This window comes from Lygodium microphyllum, chromosome 8, assembly GCF_053477565.2.
Source record: "Lygodium microphyllum isolate KBCC chromosome 8, Lygodium_microphyllum_v1.1.10, whole genome shotgun sequence".
In the NCBI taxonomy this organism is placed as follows: domain Eukaryota; kingdom Viridiplantae; phylum Streptophyta; class Polypodiopsida; order Schizaeales; family Lygodiaceae; genus Lygodium; species Lygodium microphyllum.
Window position 1 is genome coordinate 88,797,744 of NC_141142.1, and position 17,377 is coordinate 88,815,120.

Genomic DNA, 17,377 nt, shown 5'->3' on the forward strand with positions numbered 1-17,377 from the left:
TCCCCTCAACTAAAAAAGGGACAAAAATAACAATCACCACCAAGGCTGTGCCCATAATGTTCCATTAGAATGCTTTATTGTATTGCTTAGAGAATTTGGGAGATGATGGATGTTATGGAAATAAGAGTCTAGCCTTATACCCCCTCTAATTAAAAGCCACAAGGTAAAGCAATGTATGCAATCTACAAATTGCTTGATTTTTCCCATTGGTTAAAGTTCATGTTAAAAAATCATGGGATGAGCAATGGTGGAAAGCTTTCATATATATAGAAAGATGAATTACCCTAGCTAGGGAGCTTACAAAGGGTCCTAAAGTAAGATGTGTTCGCCTTAAAAACTACGTAGTACTGATGATTAGCCTCTTCGCTAAGCTGAAAATTTAACTACTTCAACCTTCATTGCAATTGCAAATGCAACTTCTTGGCTCCAAGTTAGGTGAGTTTTTTTATACATAAGCAACTAGCACAACCCTCCAAAAACCAAAAGTACCTAGTTTCCTATTCTTCTCAATGTTCTTGGACTACCATTCCATGAGAATATTGAGCTGAGTAGGAGGATTGAAAGTACATCCAACATACAATGAGGTTGTCATACAATAGGGACACACTTTGACAAGTAACACAAAATGTGTTTACAAATACCCAATCGAAGTGTACATGGTGTACTCTTACTATGCTATTATAGCATGTATCTTCAAAGAACTTGGGGGTAGGTTCACACAATAATACTACAATTTTTTTCATACGACAATCATGAGTCATGCGCAAAAGGGTATGAAAGTATGATTGGAGTATGATTCAAATACTAGGGCTCAATCGTACGTTGCCCTTGATTGGAGTATGATTCGGGTACTAGGGCTCGATCATTCGTTGCCTTGATTTTAAATTTACAAAATATTTAAAAATGAATGAAACTTAGAATTTCATTATTTCAACAGCTTTAGATTCTACAAAGATTTCCCTACCAGTGATGCAGTCAATGATCAAGACAACATTAATCTACCAAAGAAAATTCTCATTCTGATTTCCAGTCATTTCAATCAAGACAGATTAAAGCACTGATGGCAGTAGCTATCAGTGATGTTGTCTACAAACAAATGACACCCTTTTTTAATAAAATCATCAAGTTTTTGTGCTTCTTTCAGTCATTTTTTCCCCCATAAAGTGCTGAAGTCTGAAATAGGATATCATACTCCAGATTTCATTTGTTTTTCATGTCAACATCAGCAATCATATGCATCTGATAAAAACCATGATGATACTAGAAGATGGCTAGAAATTTTGGGTAGGAAGCATGCGTAAAACTTCATAACTTTCCACATTACAACCAAAGAGTAATCCTTATTTTGTTTGCATTCATGGAACTCCTGTTACATGCTATAATTGTGAAAGAGAAAAACACTCTGCAGACAGTTGGATAAGATGTTTACGAACCATTACTCCTGTCAAATCGGTATTCAAGGCATTCTTAACTTACACTTTTGAATATTGAAGGCTCAGTACTAGTGCCTACCTTTGGCTAATGACAGTTTACATTCATCATAATTTATTCTACAAAGCCTAAACCACTCCAAAAGATACAAAAGTAACCCAAGCAATCTTTTCCTTGGTTGTAGATGTAGATTCTGTTAGTAAGAAGACACGGTAAATATTGATATGGTGCATATAAATAAGTTAGATTAATATTCCGTTTTTTATCATTATAGCTGATATGACACCATGATAGAATCAATAAGCTCCTGCAGTGGTGCAAGCTCTTTTTTGTCAATCATCCCAAATTCCTGCAGACAGGATAATACGTATCATCAGTGGCAATGTGTCATGTGATACAGATACAAGACAAATCTGCTCAAGTAAATTGCAGAGCATGAAATCTTACATAAGTAAACAGGATAAAATGTTTGAAGCACGTGTTAAGGTGTGCTTCTTCTTTGAGGCTCACTATTTTCTGAAAATGTGAATGATAGATGTGAGCATAGACACGAAATAATCGCTTGAAGATGGTTTTCACCACCTCTCTGAAGTTTTGAGGAAATGGTGCACCTGCAAAAGGCAAAAAATGTTATGTGAGGTTAATTTCCTGAAAAGACATGAACAAGTTCAAACAGTTGAGTTTAGAAAGGCTTGAATATGTGGCCAATATAATACCAAGGCGTTGAGGGAATATAGATTCATCATCAAGCTGAGACTCTATCCAGTCCATTAGGTACTCAACATATTTTGGTGCAGACACTTCTATTGGCTTTTTTATTTGCACGCCATCAGCCCATCTGTACTCATATCTGCACCACCAAGAGACACGAGTGAGCACAATCAAGCCATCAATTTCCAGATGTACTTGCAATGGTAACCACCACATTTCTGCAAACACAGTTCGACCATATTTCCACTAAAAGCTTTTCAGAAAGAAAGCATATACTTACTTTGGTCCTGCCGACATTGTGGGACAATTTTCTGGTGTACAAAATTCTGTGAGTGTTGCATAGAGCAAGTTGACTTGATTGAAGAAATCAACAGCTGTGATAGGGAAGCACCATAAATGTCAGCAATCAGTAAAGGTGCAGATATTTTTGAAAAGTGATGACACTTTAAATAGAAAGAGTATACTCTTGAAACAGAAATGCCTAAGACACCAGAAGACGAGGACAATATAATTACCACCACAAGTTCATCAAATATGAACCTGCGCTCAAAATGTGCAACAGAAACTGAGCAGAGAATATCACATTAAGCAGTTAAATTAGCAACCCGCAACATTATATGGCTGCAAACAGAAAGAAGAAAGGGAAAGAAAATTGTACTGTTGTCTGGAATTGTACAAACCAGCTAAAATCAACAGATAAAACTTCAATCAAAACAGAAACTCCAAAAGATGGAAAAGAAGGGAGTGCTAAAGCTTGAACTGCACAATATCAGGATAGCATCCTCCATTCTTGTATTTATGCATTGTATATTTCATCAAGCAATTGATAAAGCATGCAATGCACAAAGCTAGCATATGGAACTGCTTGGAGGGCTCCATGGCATGGGTAGGCTCCACTCAGCATATGGAACTGCTTGGAGGGCTCCATGGCATGGGTACGCTTCACTCGGCAGTGGATTAGCAGGGTTTCTGCACTATACAGATTGGCACCAGCAGCATGATCATTGAGGGGGTGGAGAGGGCAGAGTTTCAGCTGGTGCAGTGTGTTCGTCAAGGCTACCCTCTTGCTCCTTACCTATTCTTACACTTTTGCTGAGGCAATGTCTTATTTCCTTCATTCGAGAGTGAATGGCCTCTATGTGGATAAAGAGAGACAGTTGCTGGATTTGGATTATGTAGATGACACAGTCCTCTATGTCGAGGATGATGAGGTGATGCTGGAGAGAGAGAGAGAGAGAGAGAGGCACTGGAGGTGTTCTGCACAGCTGCAGGCGGCAGCATAATACAGATTCAGTTCTAGCACCGACTGAGGCATCCAATTGGGTTTCAAATGGGTGGGTAGGGATCAGTTGGGTACCTTGGTTTCCAGGTGGGACTTGACATTGCAGCGGCCCAGCAATTCGTCCCATGCTCAACTCTCTCTGGCAGAAGCTGACCTCCTCTGGAGTACGACGTCCCTCTCCCTTGCAGTTACAACCCTAGTGGTCAACCAAGTTCTTTTGGCAACAACCTGGTACATTGCTTCTTGCTGATGTGTCTCTTCGTCATGTGTGGTTCAGCTATGACAAGGTTCAGAGGGTGTCTATAGGATGGCAGATCAAGAAGTTCTACATTAGGCTGCAGGTTGCCGAAGAGGGACAAAGACCACGAGTACAGAGATTGATGCAACAATTCCTCATGATTGGTTATCCCCTCCTCACACAATGCTAGTGCAACTAGGACAAGCATGGGCAGCACAATTCTCACCTGTGGGCATCCCCTTGCTAGTGGCAGACACAACTGGTGGTGCTCCCCAAGCACTTTCCTCTCGGTATAGGAGGGTGGTGGACTAGCCATTGATAGAGCACAGTAGGATATGGCTTTTCCTAACCTCCCTTGGAGGAGGATATGTGTCATCGGTCCAAGGGAAAATCCTAGCAATTTAACCTAGCCATACTATTGGACTAATATCTAGGAGTAGCACCTTTGGATTTGGGAGAGCCAACATCTAGATGATCTCAAGTGGGATCCACGAGAAAGGCTCTGACCAGCCACTACAATTGCCAAGAAGCTACAAGGCTTCTTAGCTTACAAGGATTGGCAAACATATTTTGATGTAGGAGAATATGGATTGGGGGCACCCTCACACAGCAAACACTAGGCAAAGGATAGAGCATAGCATCACGGATTCTTTTCATCAAACATCCTAACTACCCACGTGGGACAGCTGGCAGTAGAAGAGAGTGTCCTAATTCATTTGGCTTCTTTGCACCTTAGGGCCTGGCAATCAAGAGTTGCTTGACCTAGACAAAACAAGATGGAACCTAAGATTGTTTCCCACAGCAATACTTGGAGACTTCAAAGCATTCTCTTCAATCTCGATGAAACAAGCAATAAAAGCATGAAATAAATAATAAATTAAAGATTTAACACTTGCCAATTTGGACTAAAATACCCCATGAAATTGAGACTAGCCAATACTTGATTGGCCCCAGAACGTTGGCATCCCTTGCAATATTTCTTTTCACATTAATTTCAAAGGCCTATTGTATGAGTAAGAGTAGACTCAAATCCCTAAGAAGGGTTGGGCCCAGCTTGGAATTCAAGAGGGATTGCTCTCCAAGGATCCAATCATCTTCTATAGAGCCAATTCTTCAACAATATCTATAATGTCAAGCTATACTTTGTAACCAACTCAGAATCTCACATGTTCTACTATCCACTAACCAAATTCGTATTGACACCCTTCTTCAATTATAGAGGCACACATGCATGCATTTCAATGCTACCATGCAAGCCGTAATCCTTGCTAGTTACACAAGGACAGTAAATTAGCAATTCACAATATATCAAGTTCAAATCTAAGGCTCAAATCTTCAGGTTTTATCACCAAATTTACCATGCATCTAACAAAGATGAGGAAGAATAAACAAGAGAGAAATTTCTAATTTCTTACATGGAGCATTTGCCTAGACAATTGTCATGTATAGTCTGTATGGAATCCCACACTATTCTTCTCACAAACAAAGGGGTTTCTTGCAATGAGACTATGAGAACACTTTCTTCATTATGAAGTTGCCCAAAAAGTACACTAGGCTCAAGATCTCAAAGAAGAAGAGAGAATCTCGACCCGAAGTGCTCTAATAGCCCTTTTTTTTTACTATTTAATTAAAAAATAGCAACATATCTTGTTGTATATGGAGTTACAAGGCTTCCCAATGGATTCCCTATACCAAGAGGAGAAGATCGGTTGGTGTCAATGCTCCATTCATGCTGTCAACTCATATTCCATGGTTGAAACTTGCAATGTCTGTAGCAAACAAGAGAAGAATGGTTGTCTTCAAACTTGGGTTGCTCGAATAAGAGAAGAGCCCCAAATAGCCAAGATCCAGTTTCTAAATGAGTAACCAAATGCTCCTTAATCAAATCTCATTTTCTATTAAGCACTAATTAATCACTTGATTATTAATCATCAATGAGTTTTTCATGAGATCAAACTTGAGCTCAAGGCTTGCTTTATAACTCAAGTGCCCTAAGTGAGCTGCTTACTAGGCAAAACTTGCAATACAACTCAATTCTCAAATGCAAACATTTAATTTAATGAAAGTTTCACATTGCACCTATGAGACAAGAGGAATGTGAACATGGACAAAAAAGGAGAAGAGAAAAGACAACAGGACAAAAAGAGAAATCTATACTAGATCTGAAATAAACGTTGAATACAATGGCAGGCTAATTAATCCCTACATGCAGCCCAAAGCATTAAGTGAGGACACTAGATCAAGTGGAAAATGATGGTAGCACCAAAGATGGTGACGGTGGCAAAGATAGATTATGCAGCTAGCAACCATCACAAATACCGAAGAAGAATGGCCAAGTTGGAGTGTGCACTTGCAAGAAGAAGAAGAGAATGATCTACCTCAAAGTGGCTATTGGCTATATATAGCCAAAAAGAGCCAAAACTAGCCGATCAACAGCTTGGGACCTAATAAATGCAATCGGCCAATTTTTCCAGCCCTAATAAATGCTCAAAATGCTACTACTCTCTACAAAATAAAATGTCAGCCACTCCATAGGCTGAGAACTAGTTGCATGCACATAGAACACGTCTATAACCAATTGAAAAAGAAATGCATACTCTAGAAAGAGTTACCTCCTCCATCAAAACACATGAAAGACATATTAAAACAACCCAATGTCCCCATCTGTGAGGCTCACAGGCATAAGATAACAGTCCATAAACATGACTGCTAACAGCAACTTGTTACTTTTCCTTGCTATTGTATTGCATAGCTTGCGCTAATTCATGACTTGATCATTAATCATAAGTGAGTTGCTCATTGGACCAAACTTAGGCTCAATGTTTGCTTTATAACTTCAATGCCCCAGGCAAGATGCTTATTGGGAAAAACCTTCAACACAGCTCATTTCTAAGGTGCAACTTTCAATTTAGTGAAAGTTTTACATTGCACCTTATTACTTTCATTGAACTTGTACCACGTTGCCTATACACTTATCTACTCCATATCTAATGTCAGATCCTTCACTGCCAGTACAATGGTCACTATGCCAAGAGCTAGGGGTGTTAGAGTTAAGTTCATTTTAATAAAAAATCTTAGTGAAATTTCAGATTGCATCTTATTACTTGCTCTTGTACCATATATCTTGTACACATTTGCTCTATGCCCGATGTCAAATCCTTTATTGGCGGTGTGATGATCACAATGCCAAGAGCTGGAGGTATTGAAGTTAAGTTCATTTTACTTAAAAATATTAATAGTTAAGATCCAATAGGGCATACAAAATGACCAATACATGTTTCCTAGCAACCAAAGCATATGGTTGTTATTGCATGTATCATCAATGTATAGTTATTCATACATGTTTCCAAGTAACCAAGTGTAGTGCTATTACTCCATGTACTACCAATATACAGTTACCTATACATGTTTTCAACTAATCAATGATACTATTGTTAGTCCATGTTCTCGCAATGGACATTTTTCCAAGATGGTAGTGATCGAACTAGCATACAATCAATCATAACTAGATGAATCCACAACCATTACAATGGTACTCACTGAATGGCAGATAACCAAGCACAACTATAGAAACACATAATAAAAGATCCCCAAACAACCTCTAGATACGTGACCATATATGTACCAAGGAAATAGAAGCACCAATCCCTCTTGGGTATCCAAATTTGTGTTTTGCTAAGCTTAACTCACCCTAGACCAAAGTCGACTTCAACTAAAAACAAGGTAAAACTATAACAAATGAGGTGATTCTACCAAATCATCATCCTCTATCCATTTTGCATCAATGGGTGCATAGTTCTAAAACTTCACCAAATAGCGATAGGAGACTTTATCCTTCTCCTTCCTTTCCTTGTGTGCCAACATCTGCTAAAAAATCAATATTTCATCAAGTTACTCAACCTTTGGCTGCCCCTTATCATTGATATCCTCAAGCACATCACCATTGAAAGGCCTAAGAAGACTCACATACAAAACATTGTGAATCTTCCGATGATCACGTAGCTCCAACCTATAAGCCACCTCATTGATCCTTTGCAACTCTGAAAATGCCCATAAAATCTTGGTCTGAGTTTAAGGAAAAGATGCTCTTTACCTTCATTTTCTTTAACCTAGCCTTTCAATAAGACCCAATCAACCTCTACAAATGCCAAAGCACTACGGTGATGATCACCTGTTTTCTTTTGCTTTGCTTGAATCTTTTGAAGAGCTATCTTTACTTTAATATCAGCTTCATCCATACTCAATGTACATGTCGGCCTCAAATATCTTATCCTTAGTATGCAAAATGGGTGGGACTTTCTTTCCCCCTCCCACAATCTCAAACAGTTCATGCCAGTGGAACCGTGCAGCATTGTGTGTTGTTATAAGCATATTCTACAAGTGGCAAAAACCATTCCCATTTGGTCTTATGCTCAGACAGATAGGATCAGTGAGGGCACCAGACTGATGGAAAAACATGGGAATCTGCATGAGGAAGATGAGAGAGAATGGCTTACTGGAATGATGATCTGATGAATGTCTAGAGGCATGGGCTGGGCTGCCTACAAATAGACATAAGAGGCAAGAACAGGCTGACCTTCTGATTGCAACAGATTATGAAATCCTCAGATAATTGATGAAAACAAAAGGAATCTTACTAGCAAAGATGATCATTCAACTGAAAGAGAGACAATAAATCACTGACCACATCAAGATCTCTGGTAAGCTGCATTCATGGAGGACATTTTAAATTTTGGAAAAAACATTAAACTACACAATTGGAACAAAACAAGTGGGCAACAATAAAACTGTCAAATGTGACACCTTGACATGTAAGCTTACATCTCAAATTTCAAACTACAGAACTTGCAACTAGACTAAAAGGAAAGAGATAACATATGCAGCACAGGAGCTGAAAAGGACATTTTCAATAGCACCAGCATTCCCTTAACTTAACTGACATGGAAACTTACTGTTAACTGCAAGCCATTCATACAAATCTTCACCAGGGGGAAGACGCACAGCGTCCCTCAGGTTACCACTCCCCAAAGTTGCATCGATGTGTTTCCTTAGTTGTGCACCCTGCAGTAATGAAAAGGTATCAAATACATACCCTTACAACTCTGGCAAAGATAATAGCATGCAGTATGCATCAAGATTTGAAAAAAAACATTCACCAACAAAAGAGATCACTGAGTGCTAAAAGGCTCTACCCCAAAAACGGCAAAAGGACAGCAAACTGTGAAAATCCAATTTTTGTGATTCTAAAAGAAGACGCAATTTGAATAGAAAGAAACATGGACAAATACATTACATCACACTGTTAATGCAAAACTACTATTCATCAAAAGCAATGGCTATACAGAATCAGTGCTTTTGTTTCTTTTTTTTTTTAAAGGAGCCAGGGGGTGTGCAGGGGCACAGACAGAATCATTGGAGGTGAGGGAATACTTCTCTCATCAAAGCTTTTCAGACAGGACTTCCTTGTCCCAGCTATACAAAGAGATTATCTTACCAACTAAAAAGCTTCAACAATGAGAATTGTTCGTCTAGATACAGGCTAGCAGCTTCAGAAAATTACCTTGCTCCCTGATGGAGTACTTTTCTTGGGTCGGAATGTTCGTTGATTCCTACATCACAAATGAACAAAAAATTTCAGAATGTCCTTAGATGTAAACTATATAGAATGTAAATAAACAACTTTTGAGGCATTCAAGGTACATGTCCATAGGCATACTTCTTCAAAAATTATACTACAGATCAATTATGTAAATATAGGATTGAGGAACTTAGGAATGACAACATGCAATAAGTACCACTTTACATCACATTTGATTAGACTACTGGGGTAGCATTGCAAGTCTCAAATGTGTCCTTCCCACACTTGTGTAATCTCCATCTCTCTTTAGAAGTGTCTCACTTACAAAATCCTTCTTAAACATGCATCTACATGGCCTAGCCTACATAAGAAAATTCTACAATTCATATAAAAGTGTGGACATGTGAAAGTAATAGTGCAACTATGAGAGAAAGAGAGAACACCGTGAGAATGAATGCAAAGAACAAAATGCCCAAATCACTCATGAAGAGAAGAGGACTGCATTCAATGCTGAAGGGGATGAAGGATTGGGCCCCTGCATGAGTGCCCATCAGGGGCAGGTAAGTAAGAGCATCAGACATAGGAGAGAGAAAATCTGATTGAGATGAGAGACGAGAGTGATGACTGGAAAGAAGAGATTATTTGCTTACTTTGTTTTGACCAAGAAGTGGAGAGTTATAGGCTAATATTTGCAGCTCATAAGCAGCCATTGACAGTAAGTATTTTGGGCATAGTTGTGCATTTGTTGAGGGCTGTTTTGCCTTTTACAACAGTCAATACCAGCTATACATATTTGGGAGGTTGAAGGTGGGTCCTTGGTGGGTAAAGTGCAGTCAATGTCTTGTAAGTTTGGTTGATCGTACATCTACAAAGCTCACAACAATGTAAGAGGTCTTGGAGTCTATGGTGTGTTAGTAAAAGCCTTGATAAAAAATGACAAGCATACTCATGCTCTGATCCTGTGGGAGCAACTTTGTCGTTGTATGCTTTGTGTTTGATAGAAACTTTGTTTATAGTTTATGTGGAGCCCTCAATCCAAAAAATCAATTCAAGTAGAGGGCTTACTTTTTGAAATTATTCAGTCAGCACCCTATAGGAGCACTTTATTATAATCATCAAAGTACAATAACCGTTTCACATTCTACTTTCTTAACCCTTGCCCGATGGAATTATAGACATAATACAATATTAAGGATACGTGCAAGAATGCTGTATTAAATTTTAATTCATCTTGCATAGTGATAGCATGTGCTTGTGGGGATCCCTTTGTATATATTTGTAGTGAGATATGGCCATCTATCTTGTTTTAGCTTGGGCCCCAACCATAACAGAAGTAATATTGCTTTAGTATGAGACTCGCTTGGCGATTTACTGATGAATGGACTCTTGGATCAGAAGTACCACTAGACATAAGTGAAGTTGAAATTCCTCAAGGTTTGCTAGAGAATATAATTGATATCACACCCATACTTGAGGACAATTTTACTGTAAAGAAGCCACATCAAACTTATGTTTCTCAATCAACAAGAAGCCTCCTATATAGTTTTTTCAACCTTCTTTGCTACGATAATAAGAATCATTGAAACCTAGCACTTGTCACACAAGCTTCTAGGTATCCTATCCCTTGTCACACCTCATAACATGTGACTCGACACTTGTCTTGTACTACTCCACTTTCCCTTTTTGCACTAGCTCTCCCCTTTCTCCTATAAAGAGTGCTCGCTTTTCCCCATTCTACATCAATTTTCTTGGCTGTAACTCTTGTACAGTAACTAAAGATAGCCTAAAGTTGGGGCCTCTCCAGCTCCATCATCATCCTCCACTCCTTCATCATCGAATACCTCCACATTCCCTCTTCTTTCATTGTTATTTTACAGGACAACAGATCTATAAATTCATTGAACAACCTCCTTCTAGAACTCTTCTTTCATTTCAAAATAAGAAGAAAGCTATATCAATATATTATTCATTAACTAAGAAAGGCTAATTTTTCCTCTTTCTACTCTTATCTTGTAAAGAAATCAATAGTTTTTATTCAATAAACAGTAATGTATATGACATGTATATCTTTACTAAGTGTGAAAACTATTTTTCCTCACTTTCAAGTTGATTGTAACCGAGCTCTCCCCCAAACGACTTGGGTTGAGTAAAAAAGGAAAAATATATTTCTTGTGGATTGCTTATGCCTTCAACACTCAATCTTGTCTCCTTTTATGTTTCCATGGCTGTAATTTTTTGAATAATTGTTATTTCAGCTTTAAATATTTGCTTTTTCTATTTCTAAAAATATGAAAAAGTTGGGGGGCGGCGGGGGGGGGTGGGGTGGGGGGGGGCGCCATAGTGAACTCTCGATCTTATCTCATTTTCCGTTTCCATGCCTGTAATTTTTTGAATAATTGTCATTTCAACTTTAAGTATTTTCTTTTCCATTTCTTGAAATATTAAGTCTTGAAAACAAGAGAATATTATAATCGTTGAGCAAATTGTGTTGTTCAAGGCATTTATAACGTTGAATTTGGGTGTCAAATCTTTCATTGCTAATGTAATGGTCACTATGCCAAGAGCTAGGGATACCATAATTGGAGTTCACTTTTCATAAAATCATTTAGCCCATTTGTCATTTTGGTGACATGTGTAGTAGTCATGTTGTTTCTATGTGTCCTCTATTAATTCTAAGCCCCAATTTGAGTAATACAGGGACCCTTAGAGCTTTGGCATTGCTTATGCAATCTCTATTTTCAGTTTGTGGTCATCCACACCTTGCATAGTCCTTCCCCTACTTGACAATGTTTTTCCATTGCCCTCAAGCTACCCATTTTTAGGTCTACTAGTTTTCATCAATCGACCCATTTTTCTATGGCAGCCAGATATACAATAGTGGATATTACCCTATTTGACAGTGTCAACCCATTTTTTGGTCAGCCAATTCTCTAGATGTCAATCGACCCATTTTTCTATGGCAACCAGACTAGTAGTAGTGGACATTTATAGCCCTCTTCAATTATTTGACAGCCCATCATCTTGCCATCATTTACATTCTCTCTATATTGTCCTCATCTTTCCTTCTTCCTCCTCATCCTACACTAGCTCCATCTTCTATGCAGCCTTCATTCAAAATCATCTTGTGTTCTCTTCATCCTCCCTCTCTCTCTCTCTCTCTCTCTCTCTCTCTCTCTCTCTCTCTCTCTCTGTGTGCTTTCACGCACGTACTCAAACATTGGACCTGCCATGTCACCAATTGGCTGGTCCTATTGGCTGTCTATTGGTGTCTACCCTTTGTCACCAATATGCCACCTTGCAACTATATGCCTACTAGTTGCTTTGCTGCCACATCATCCAAAGTTGTGCTACACCCTAAAAAACTGCATAACCATGTTGTAAACAGAGAATATTTAATGCATTCTTCAATGACTCGAGCCCCATCCATCTAAAATTCGTCAATGCAAGGTAGCCTTTAGACTTGACTCATCAATTAGCCAGTCCAATTGGTGTCAATTGTTGTCTATCCAATACTGAGTGCAGAAGCACCACATGACAAACTAGATCTCTTGCCAACTATGAGATCCACAAACCACCCCCAACCAAACCTATTGTAACAAGATGCAAGAAATCACCAATCTTTGCGAGTATATGGCTAACTTCTAATGCAAAGCCATGATCCAAAATCTAACAACACAAACAGCCCAAAAGGATGGTAAACTGCGAAACAAGTTTAGCAACACAGCCTAAATTACTCTCAAGCATATCATCACAATTTCTTGGGCCTCCCAAACCTAGAAAATTGAATCTGACGATATTTGACAAAGATTTTACTTATTTGTGTCCTATTAAACAGTAATTATGCTTTTTTGTTTATTAAAAATTAGAAACTTTACAGTTTTGGCATCCTCCTGTTAATTAAAACTTCTACACATAATAACTCCTAATATTACAAGCCTAAAAACATGGGAAAGCTATTTCTCCTTAGCTTTCCTCTAACTACCACATTTTGCCTAAGGATCTATAGCTTTTCAAAACTTGAATTGCTTCTCAAGTATGTGAAAATATGAATTTGACAGAAGTTTAAAAATATGGAAACTTGCCCATCTTTTTAGGGCATGGTCAACTAATATTGAAGAGTCTTCAATTGGGTCTATGGGACTTCAACTTATGAATGTTCTGCACATCCCAATGTTTGTAATAAAGTAATATGAGGTACTTACATGCTTACCACAATCAAAACAACATGCCAGCTATATTAGCAAACAGTACTAGGTAGTTTACTCAATGCTTCATCATGAATACATATAAAAACAACAATCAATGCAAGCAACTAACTGAGATGCACAGGCCTAGAATTTTTCTTTTCATCAATCAAGATTCTGGATACTTGACAAGTCTTCCATTTTTGCAAGCTAAAGACAACCTTCCACCTTCCTAGCCTAAGATATGAATATACCACCACTTACAGCTTAGACGCAATCTACCACCACCTAGGGCTTAAAGTTAATCTCATCTATCAACCCTCTTTCAAGGTTGAGATTTCAATCTTCCACATATTAACTGGATAATTACACTCCACTATGCAAGGTTAAAATACAGATATAATTTGAACTCCAAAGTCTTTATACATTCATATTCCCATCAGTGGCTAGAGGTAGGTTTAGCAAACAATCCTCTAATAATCTCTTGAGAAACAGAGGTAGTGACATGCCGAAAGAAGAAGACATATCAGGGGTATGTCTCTTCTACTTGTATGCCATCATCAAACTCAGCTGATTTTTCTGATTAATGAGGAGCTAAATGGACTCTTTAGACATGTCTCTTTTAGTCTCATGTATGAGAGCCGAACAAGGTCTCAAATAATACACTTTTTTAGCACAAACTGTGCTCCATTCCTACCTTAGCAAGGTTCAGTAATTGCAAAAGGGTGACAATACTGATAGATTCTAGAGCAGACCTTTAGCATTCTTACACTTAGGTGCCAATAAAATATTCACTTTTTCTTCCTCAAACCCACCCACACTCCTACTATCTTCACCTATCCCCCAGCCCCTTCTTGTAGCTCTTCAGCTGCTAAACAACTTGACATGAAGTACTAAGTCTTGCTAAAATAGGTCCAATCACATCCATTGCCATCCTCGATAAGGAGCCGATTGGCTATTTGCAAATTTGCAGTATCAACATGCCATACATATACAGTCCAAACTCTCGATCCACTTCCTTTTGAAGAGATGGTTGGACCATTCAAGAGAAACAGCATTCCCAAAAGATTCGAGTAGAGCAAAAATTGCATATTTAATCCCTTTCACGACTGCTAGAGAAGGCACACAGCTCCTCCACATCTTAATTTGAGTATCTCTAAAATTGGTCACTGCATCGACATGCAATTACAGGCAGGCACTAAGCGGATTCATAAGGCAAAGGTCAAAATAAACGGCTTAGAGAAGATCAAGCAGGAGGCTCGCAAGGCACCATCATCAGGCCAGATATCTAGAAACGGCGTGCAGTGAAAGCCAAGCTTTCTGCAATCGATTCTGTTCATTAAGATGGATCTTGATGCACTAATCCCCTCCATTGGTAAGCGACATAAAATCTTTCGATCAAAGCATTTCCAAAAAAATGTCGAAGCGATGCCACCTGATCAAAGTAATTCAAAAACAAAAATACGGAACTGATGCTACCTGATCAAAGCAATTCAAAAAAAAAAAGGGAAGAGATGCTACCTGCCCAAGCCGAAGAGGCTCATGGCGCGTAGCGCTGCCGTGTCGGCGAGCTTAAGAAGGCCGTGCTCCGCACTGGAACAGCAACAAGCAAGCAAGGCAGGCAGAAGATCGGGAAATCGAGACGGAGCGGGAGAGGGAGAGGTCGATCTCCGGTCTTTCACGAGCGAACGCAGGACAGGGAGGCAAAAGAGAAACCTTTAGGTACGAGGAGGATGATGAGGACGGCGGACACAGACAGGCAGACAGACAGACAGACAGAGAGAGAGAGAGAGAGAGAGAGAGAGAGAGGGGGGCAGGGGAGGGGGAGGCGCAGCAGAAGGAAAAGATTGGTGCCGCTGTTTGTTGTTGGTTTGTGGCTGCTGCCTGCAAGACCACCTGTAAGCCTGGCCTTTTCCTTTTTCCCAGAAAAAAGAGAAAAATCGGTACGTCTGGACTCTGCACCAACAACAACAATAATAAAATTGTCCGCTCCCCAGGTCTATCAAGAATGTCTCTTGCAAAAAGCTAGATCATCGATCATAGATCCCCTTATCCCACGTGGTCTGTGGGCCCTTGTGCCGCTTATGTCCCGACTCCCGACTCCCCATGGTACATGATTGTACTATATATCATCTCCATGTACATAAAAACTCTTCATATCTTCATATATTATCAATCCTTTGTCTCATGCTCATCTCCATGGCCATCCGACGAATGCCAGTATGGCATTGAACATATCTGATAGATATTGTAGGCCTATCACCCCCAAGCTTTTGTTTTCTACAATAGTCTACCAAAGTTTTCCTATTGGCTACTCGAGGTTTTACCTCGCACCACGATAATTGGAATTCAAGGTTTAAGCTTGATGTGGATCAATGACTCTAAGCATTTGAGGCTTGATAGCTTAAGCTTGAGGTTGTAATGGTCCCATTGATAGGAGTACAGGATCTCCTAAAGGTAGAATGGACCAAGTCTACGATATCCAATGGGCACTTTGAACTAATATTAGCTCAAGACTTGTAAGAGAGTTCATGTGTCATTTCTCTCTCATTTTCCCATAAAATCAATAAGCAACTTTATCAACCGCCAGTCGATAGATACACCATACCTGTTCACAATTGTGATAGTCATTTTGTTTCAAAAGCAGCTATCATCATTGCTTATCACCAATCTGACAAATGAAATAATCCAAAATCGTGTGATGTTCTTGCCCAGACGGCAATAATTTCTAAAATGCAAGTTGTCTTGAAATTGGAGGAAATAGCCAGCTTTCATTGCATATGGGAACGTGTGGAAATGTTGATAATCGCACAACTAAAACTCCTCATGGGAAACCTCTCTAACAGCAATATTCCTTTATTACAAGGTATACATGATTGGCCTCAAAGATGGCCTACAATAAGTGGGCCAATAGGGTACAGAGGCCTATAAAGTAATAGTGACATTACTTTGTTGCAAAAAGGATGTCATTTGGAGAGGTAGGGTGATGTACATTGGTTTGGAGGATGGCGTCTTATATGAGGGATGGAGGAAAGTATAAGAGACAAACATTACATAAAAGGATTTATGTGTTTTTTTTTTTCCCTTTGCACTCATATGTACCTCATGAAACCAATCCTACATCAAAATGTTCATTCTCCAAATCATGGATAAATTAAGGGGAGGGCTATTAGTTGTCAACTACATGGTTCCTTGCCTTGAACATAATGGAACTAGTGAAATCAAGGCTAAATGTCTCCTTCTAAGGAAATTTTATACAAATTATGATATTTCTTATGCAAGAGCATGTATGTTTTCAAACTCATCAGAATTCCAGTTTGGCCTTCTTAATTTGCCAAGGGATATATCCCTTGTCCATTTACTCCTTAAGTTGGAAATTGGAATCATAAGTCTCTATTTTATTTTTATGCATGTAGACGTGAATGCTATATGATCAAGTCATTTATTAAAATGCTCATTGTATGCTCCTGTGAAAAAGCTATTATTCATGTTATTAAACATATGAGAAAAGGAGAACTCAAATGATGTTGGTCATGAGCCATCTATGAGCATCCTAAATTCTAACAAATATAGATCATTCATTTAGAGAATGTGCCCTCTAGTTTTATGGCGAGTGTGTTTCAAAATGGTTATGTGGGCTAAGATTTGTGATGCATACTATAATTTGACATAAACTACCCACTAGCTTCAATTGGATATAGCCTTCCTTCTCTTAACGCAAAATGTTTGTATCCTATTCCAGATTTAAAATATGCATTGATTCATGGAAATGAAAAGGAAAAGGCAAATCATCAATAGGACTCCTTCTTGCTCATTACAAGATATTCCATGGCATAATTATCATAGGTCTAATGAAGTAGGTTCATATACTTTGTATGCTTAGCCACCATTAGCTTGCATAAAAAAGACATGTAAGTATGTTTATTTAGGCATACTAGTAGATGTGCACCTTC

At 38.8% G+C, this 17,377-nt stretch overlaps 1 protein-coding gene across 1 annotated transcript; it reads right to left on the reverse strand.

The window, feature by feature from the left end:
- Positions 1-1,334: 1,334 nt before the first annotated feature.
- Positions 1,335-15,369, reverse strand: LOC148032566 (MOB kinase activator-like 1A). The gene is made up of 7 exons (XM_087683206.1): positions 14,946-15,369; positions 9,223-9,271; positions 8,615-8,723; positions 2,423-2,516; positions 2,148-2,281; positions 1,879-2,042; positions 1,335-1,780 (listed from the first exon to the last, which is right to left on the reverse strand). Exons 1-7 carry the CDS (start codon positions 14,966-14,968, stop codon positions 1,700-1,702), a joined length of 654 nt encoding a protein of 217 aa, XP_087539332.1. The 5' UTR covers positions 14,969-15,369; the 3' UTR covers positions 1,335-1,699.
- Between the last annotated feature and the right edge of the window lie 2,008 nt (positions 15,370-17,377).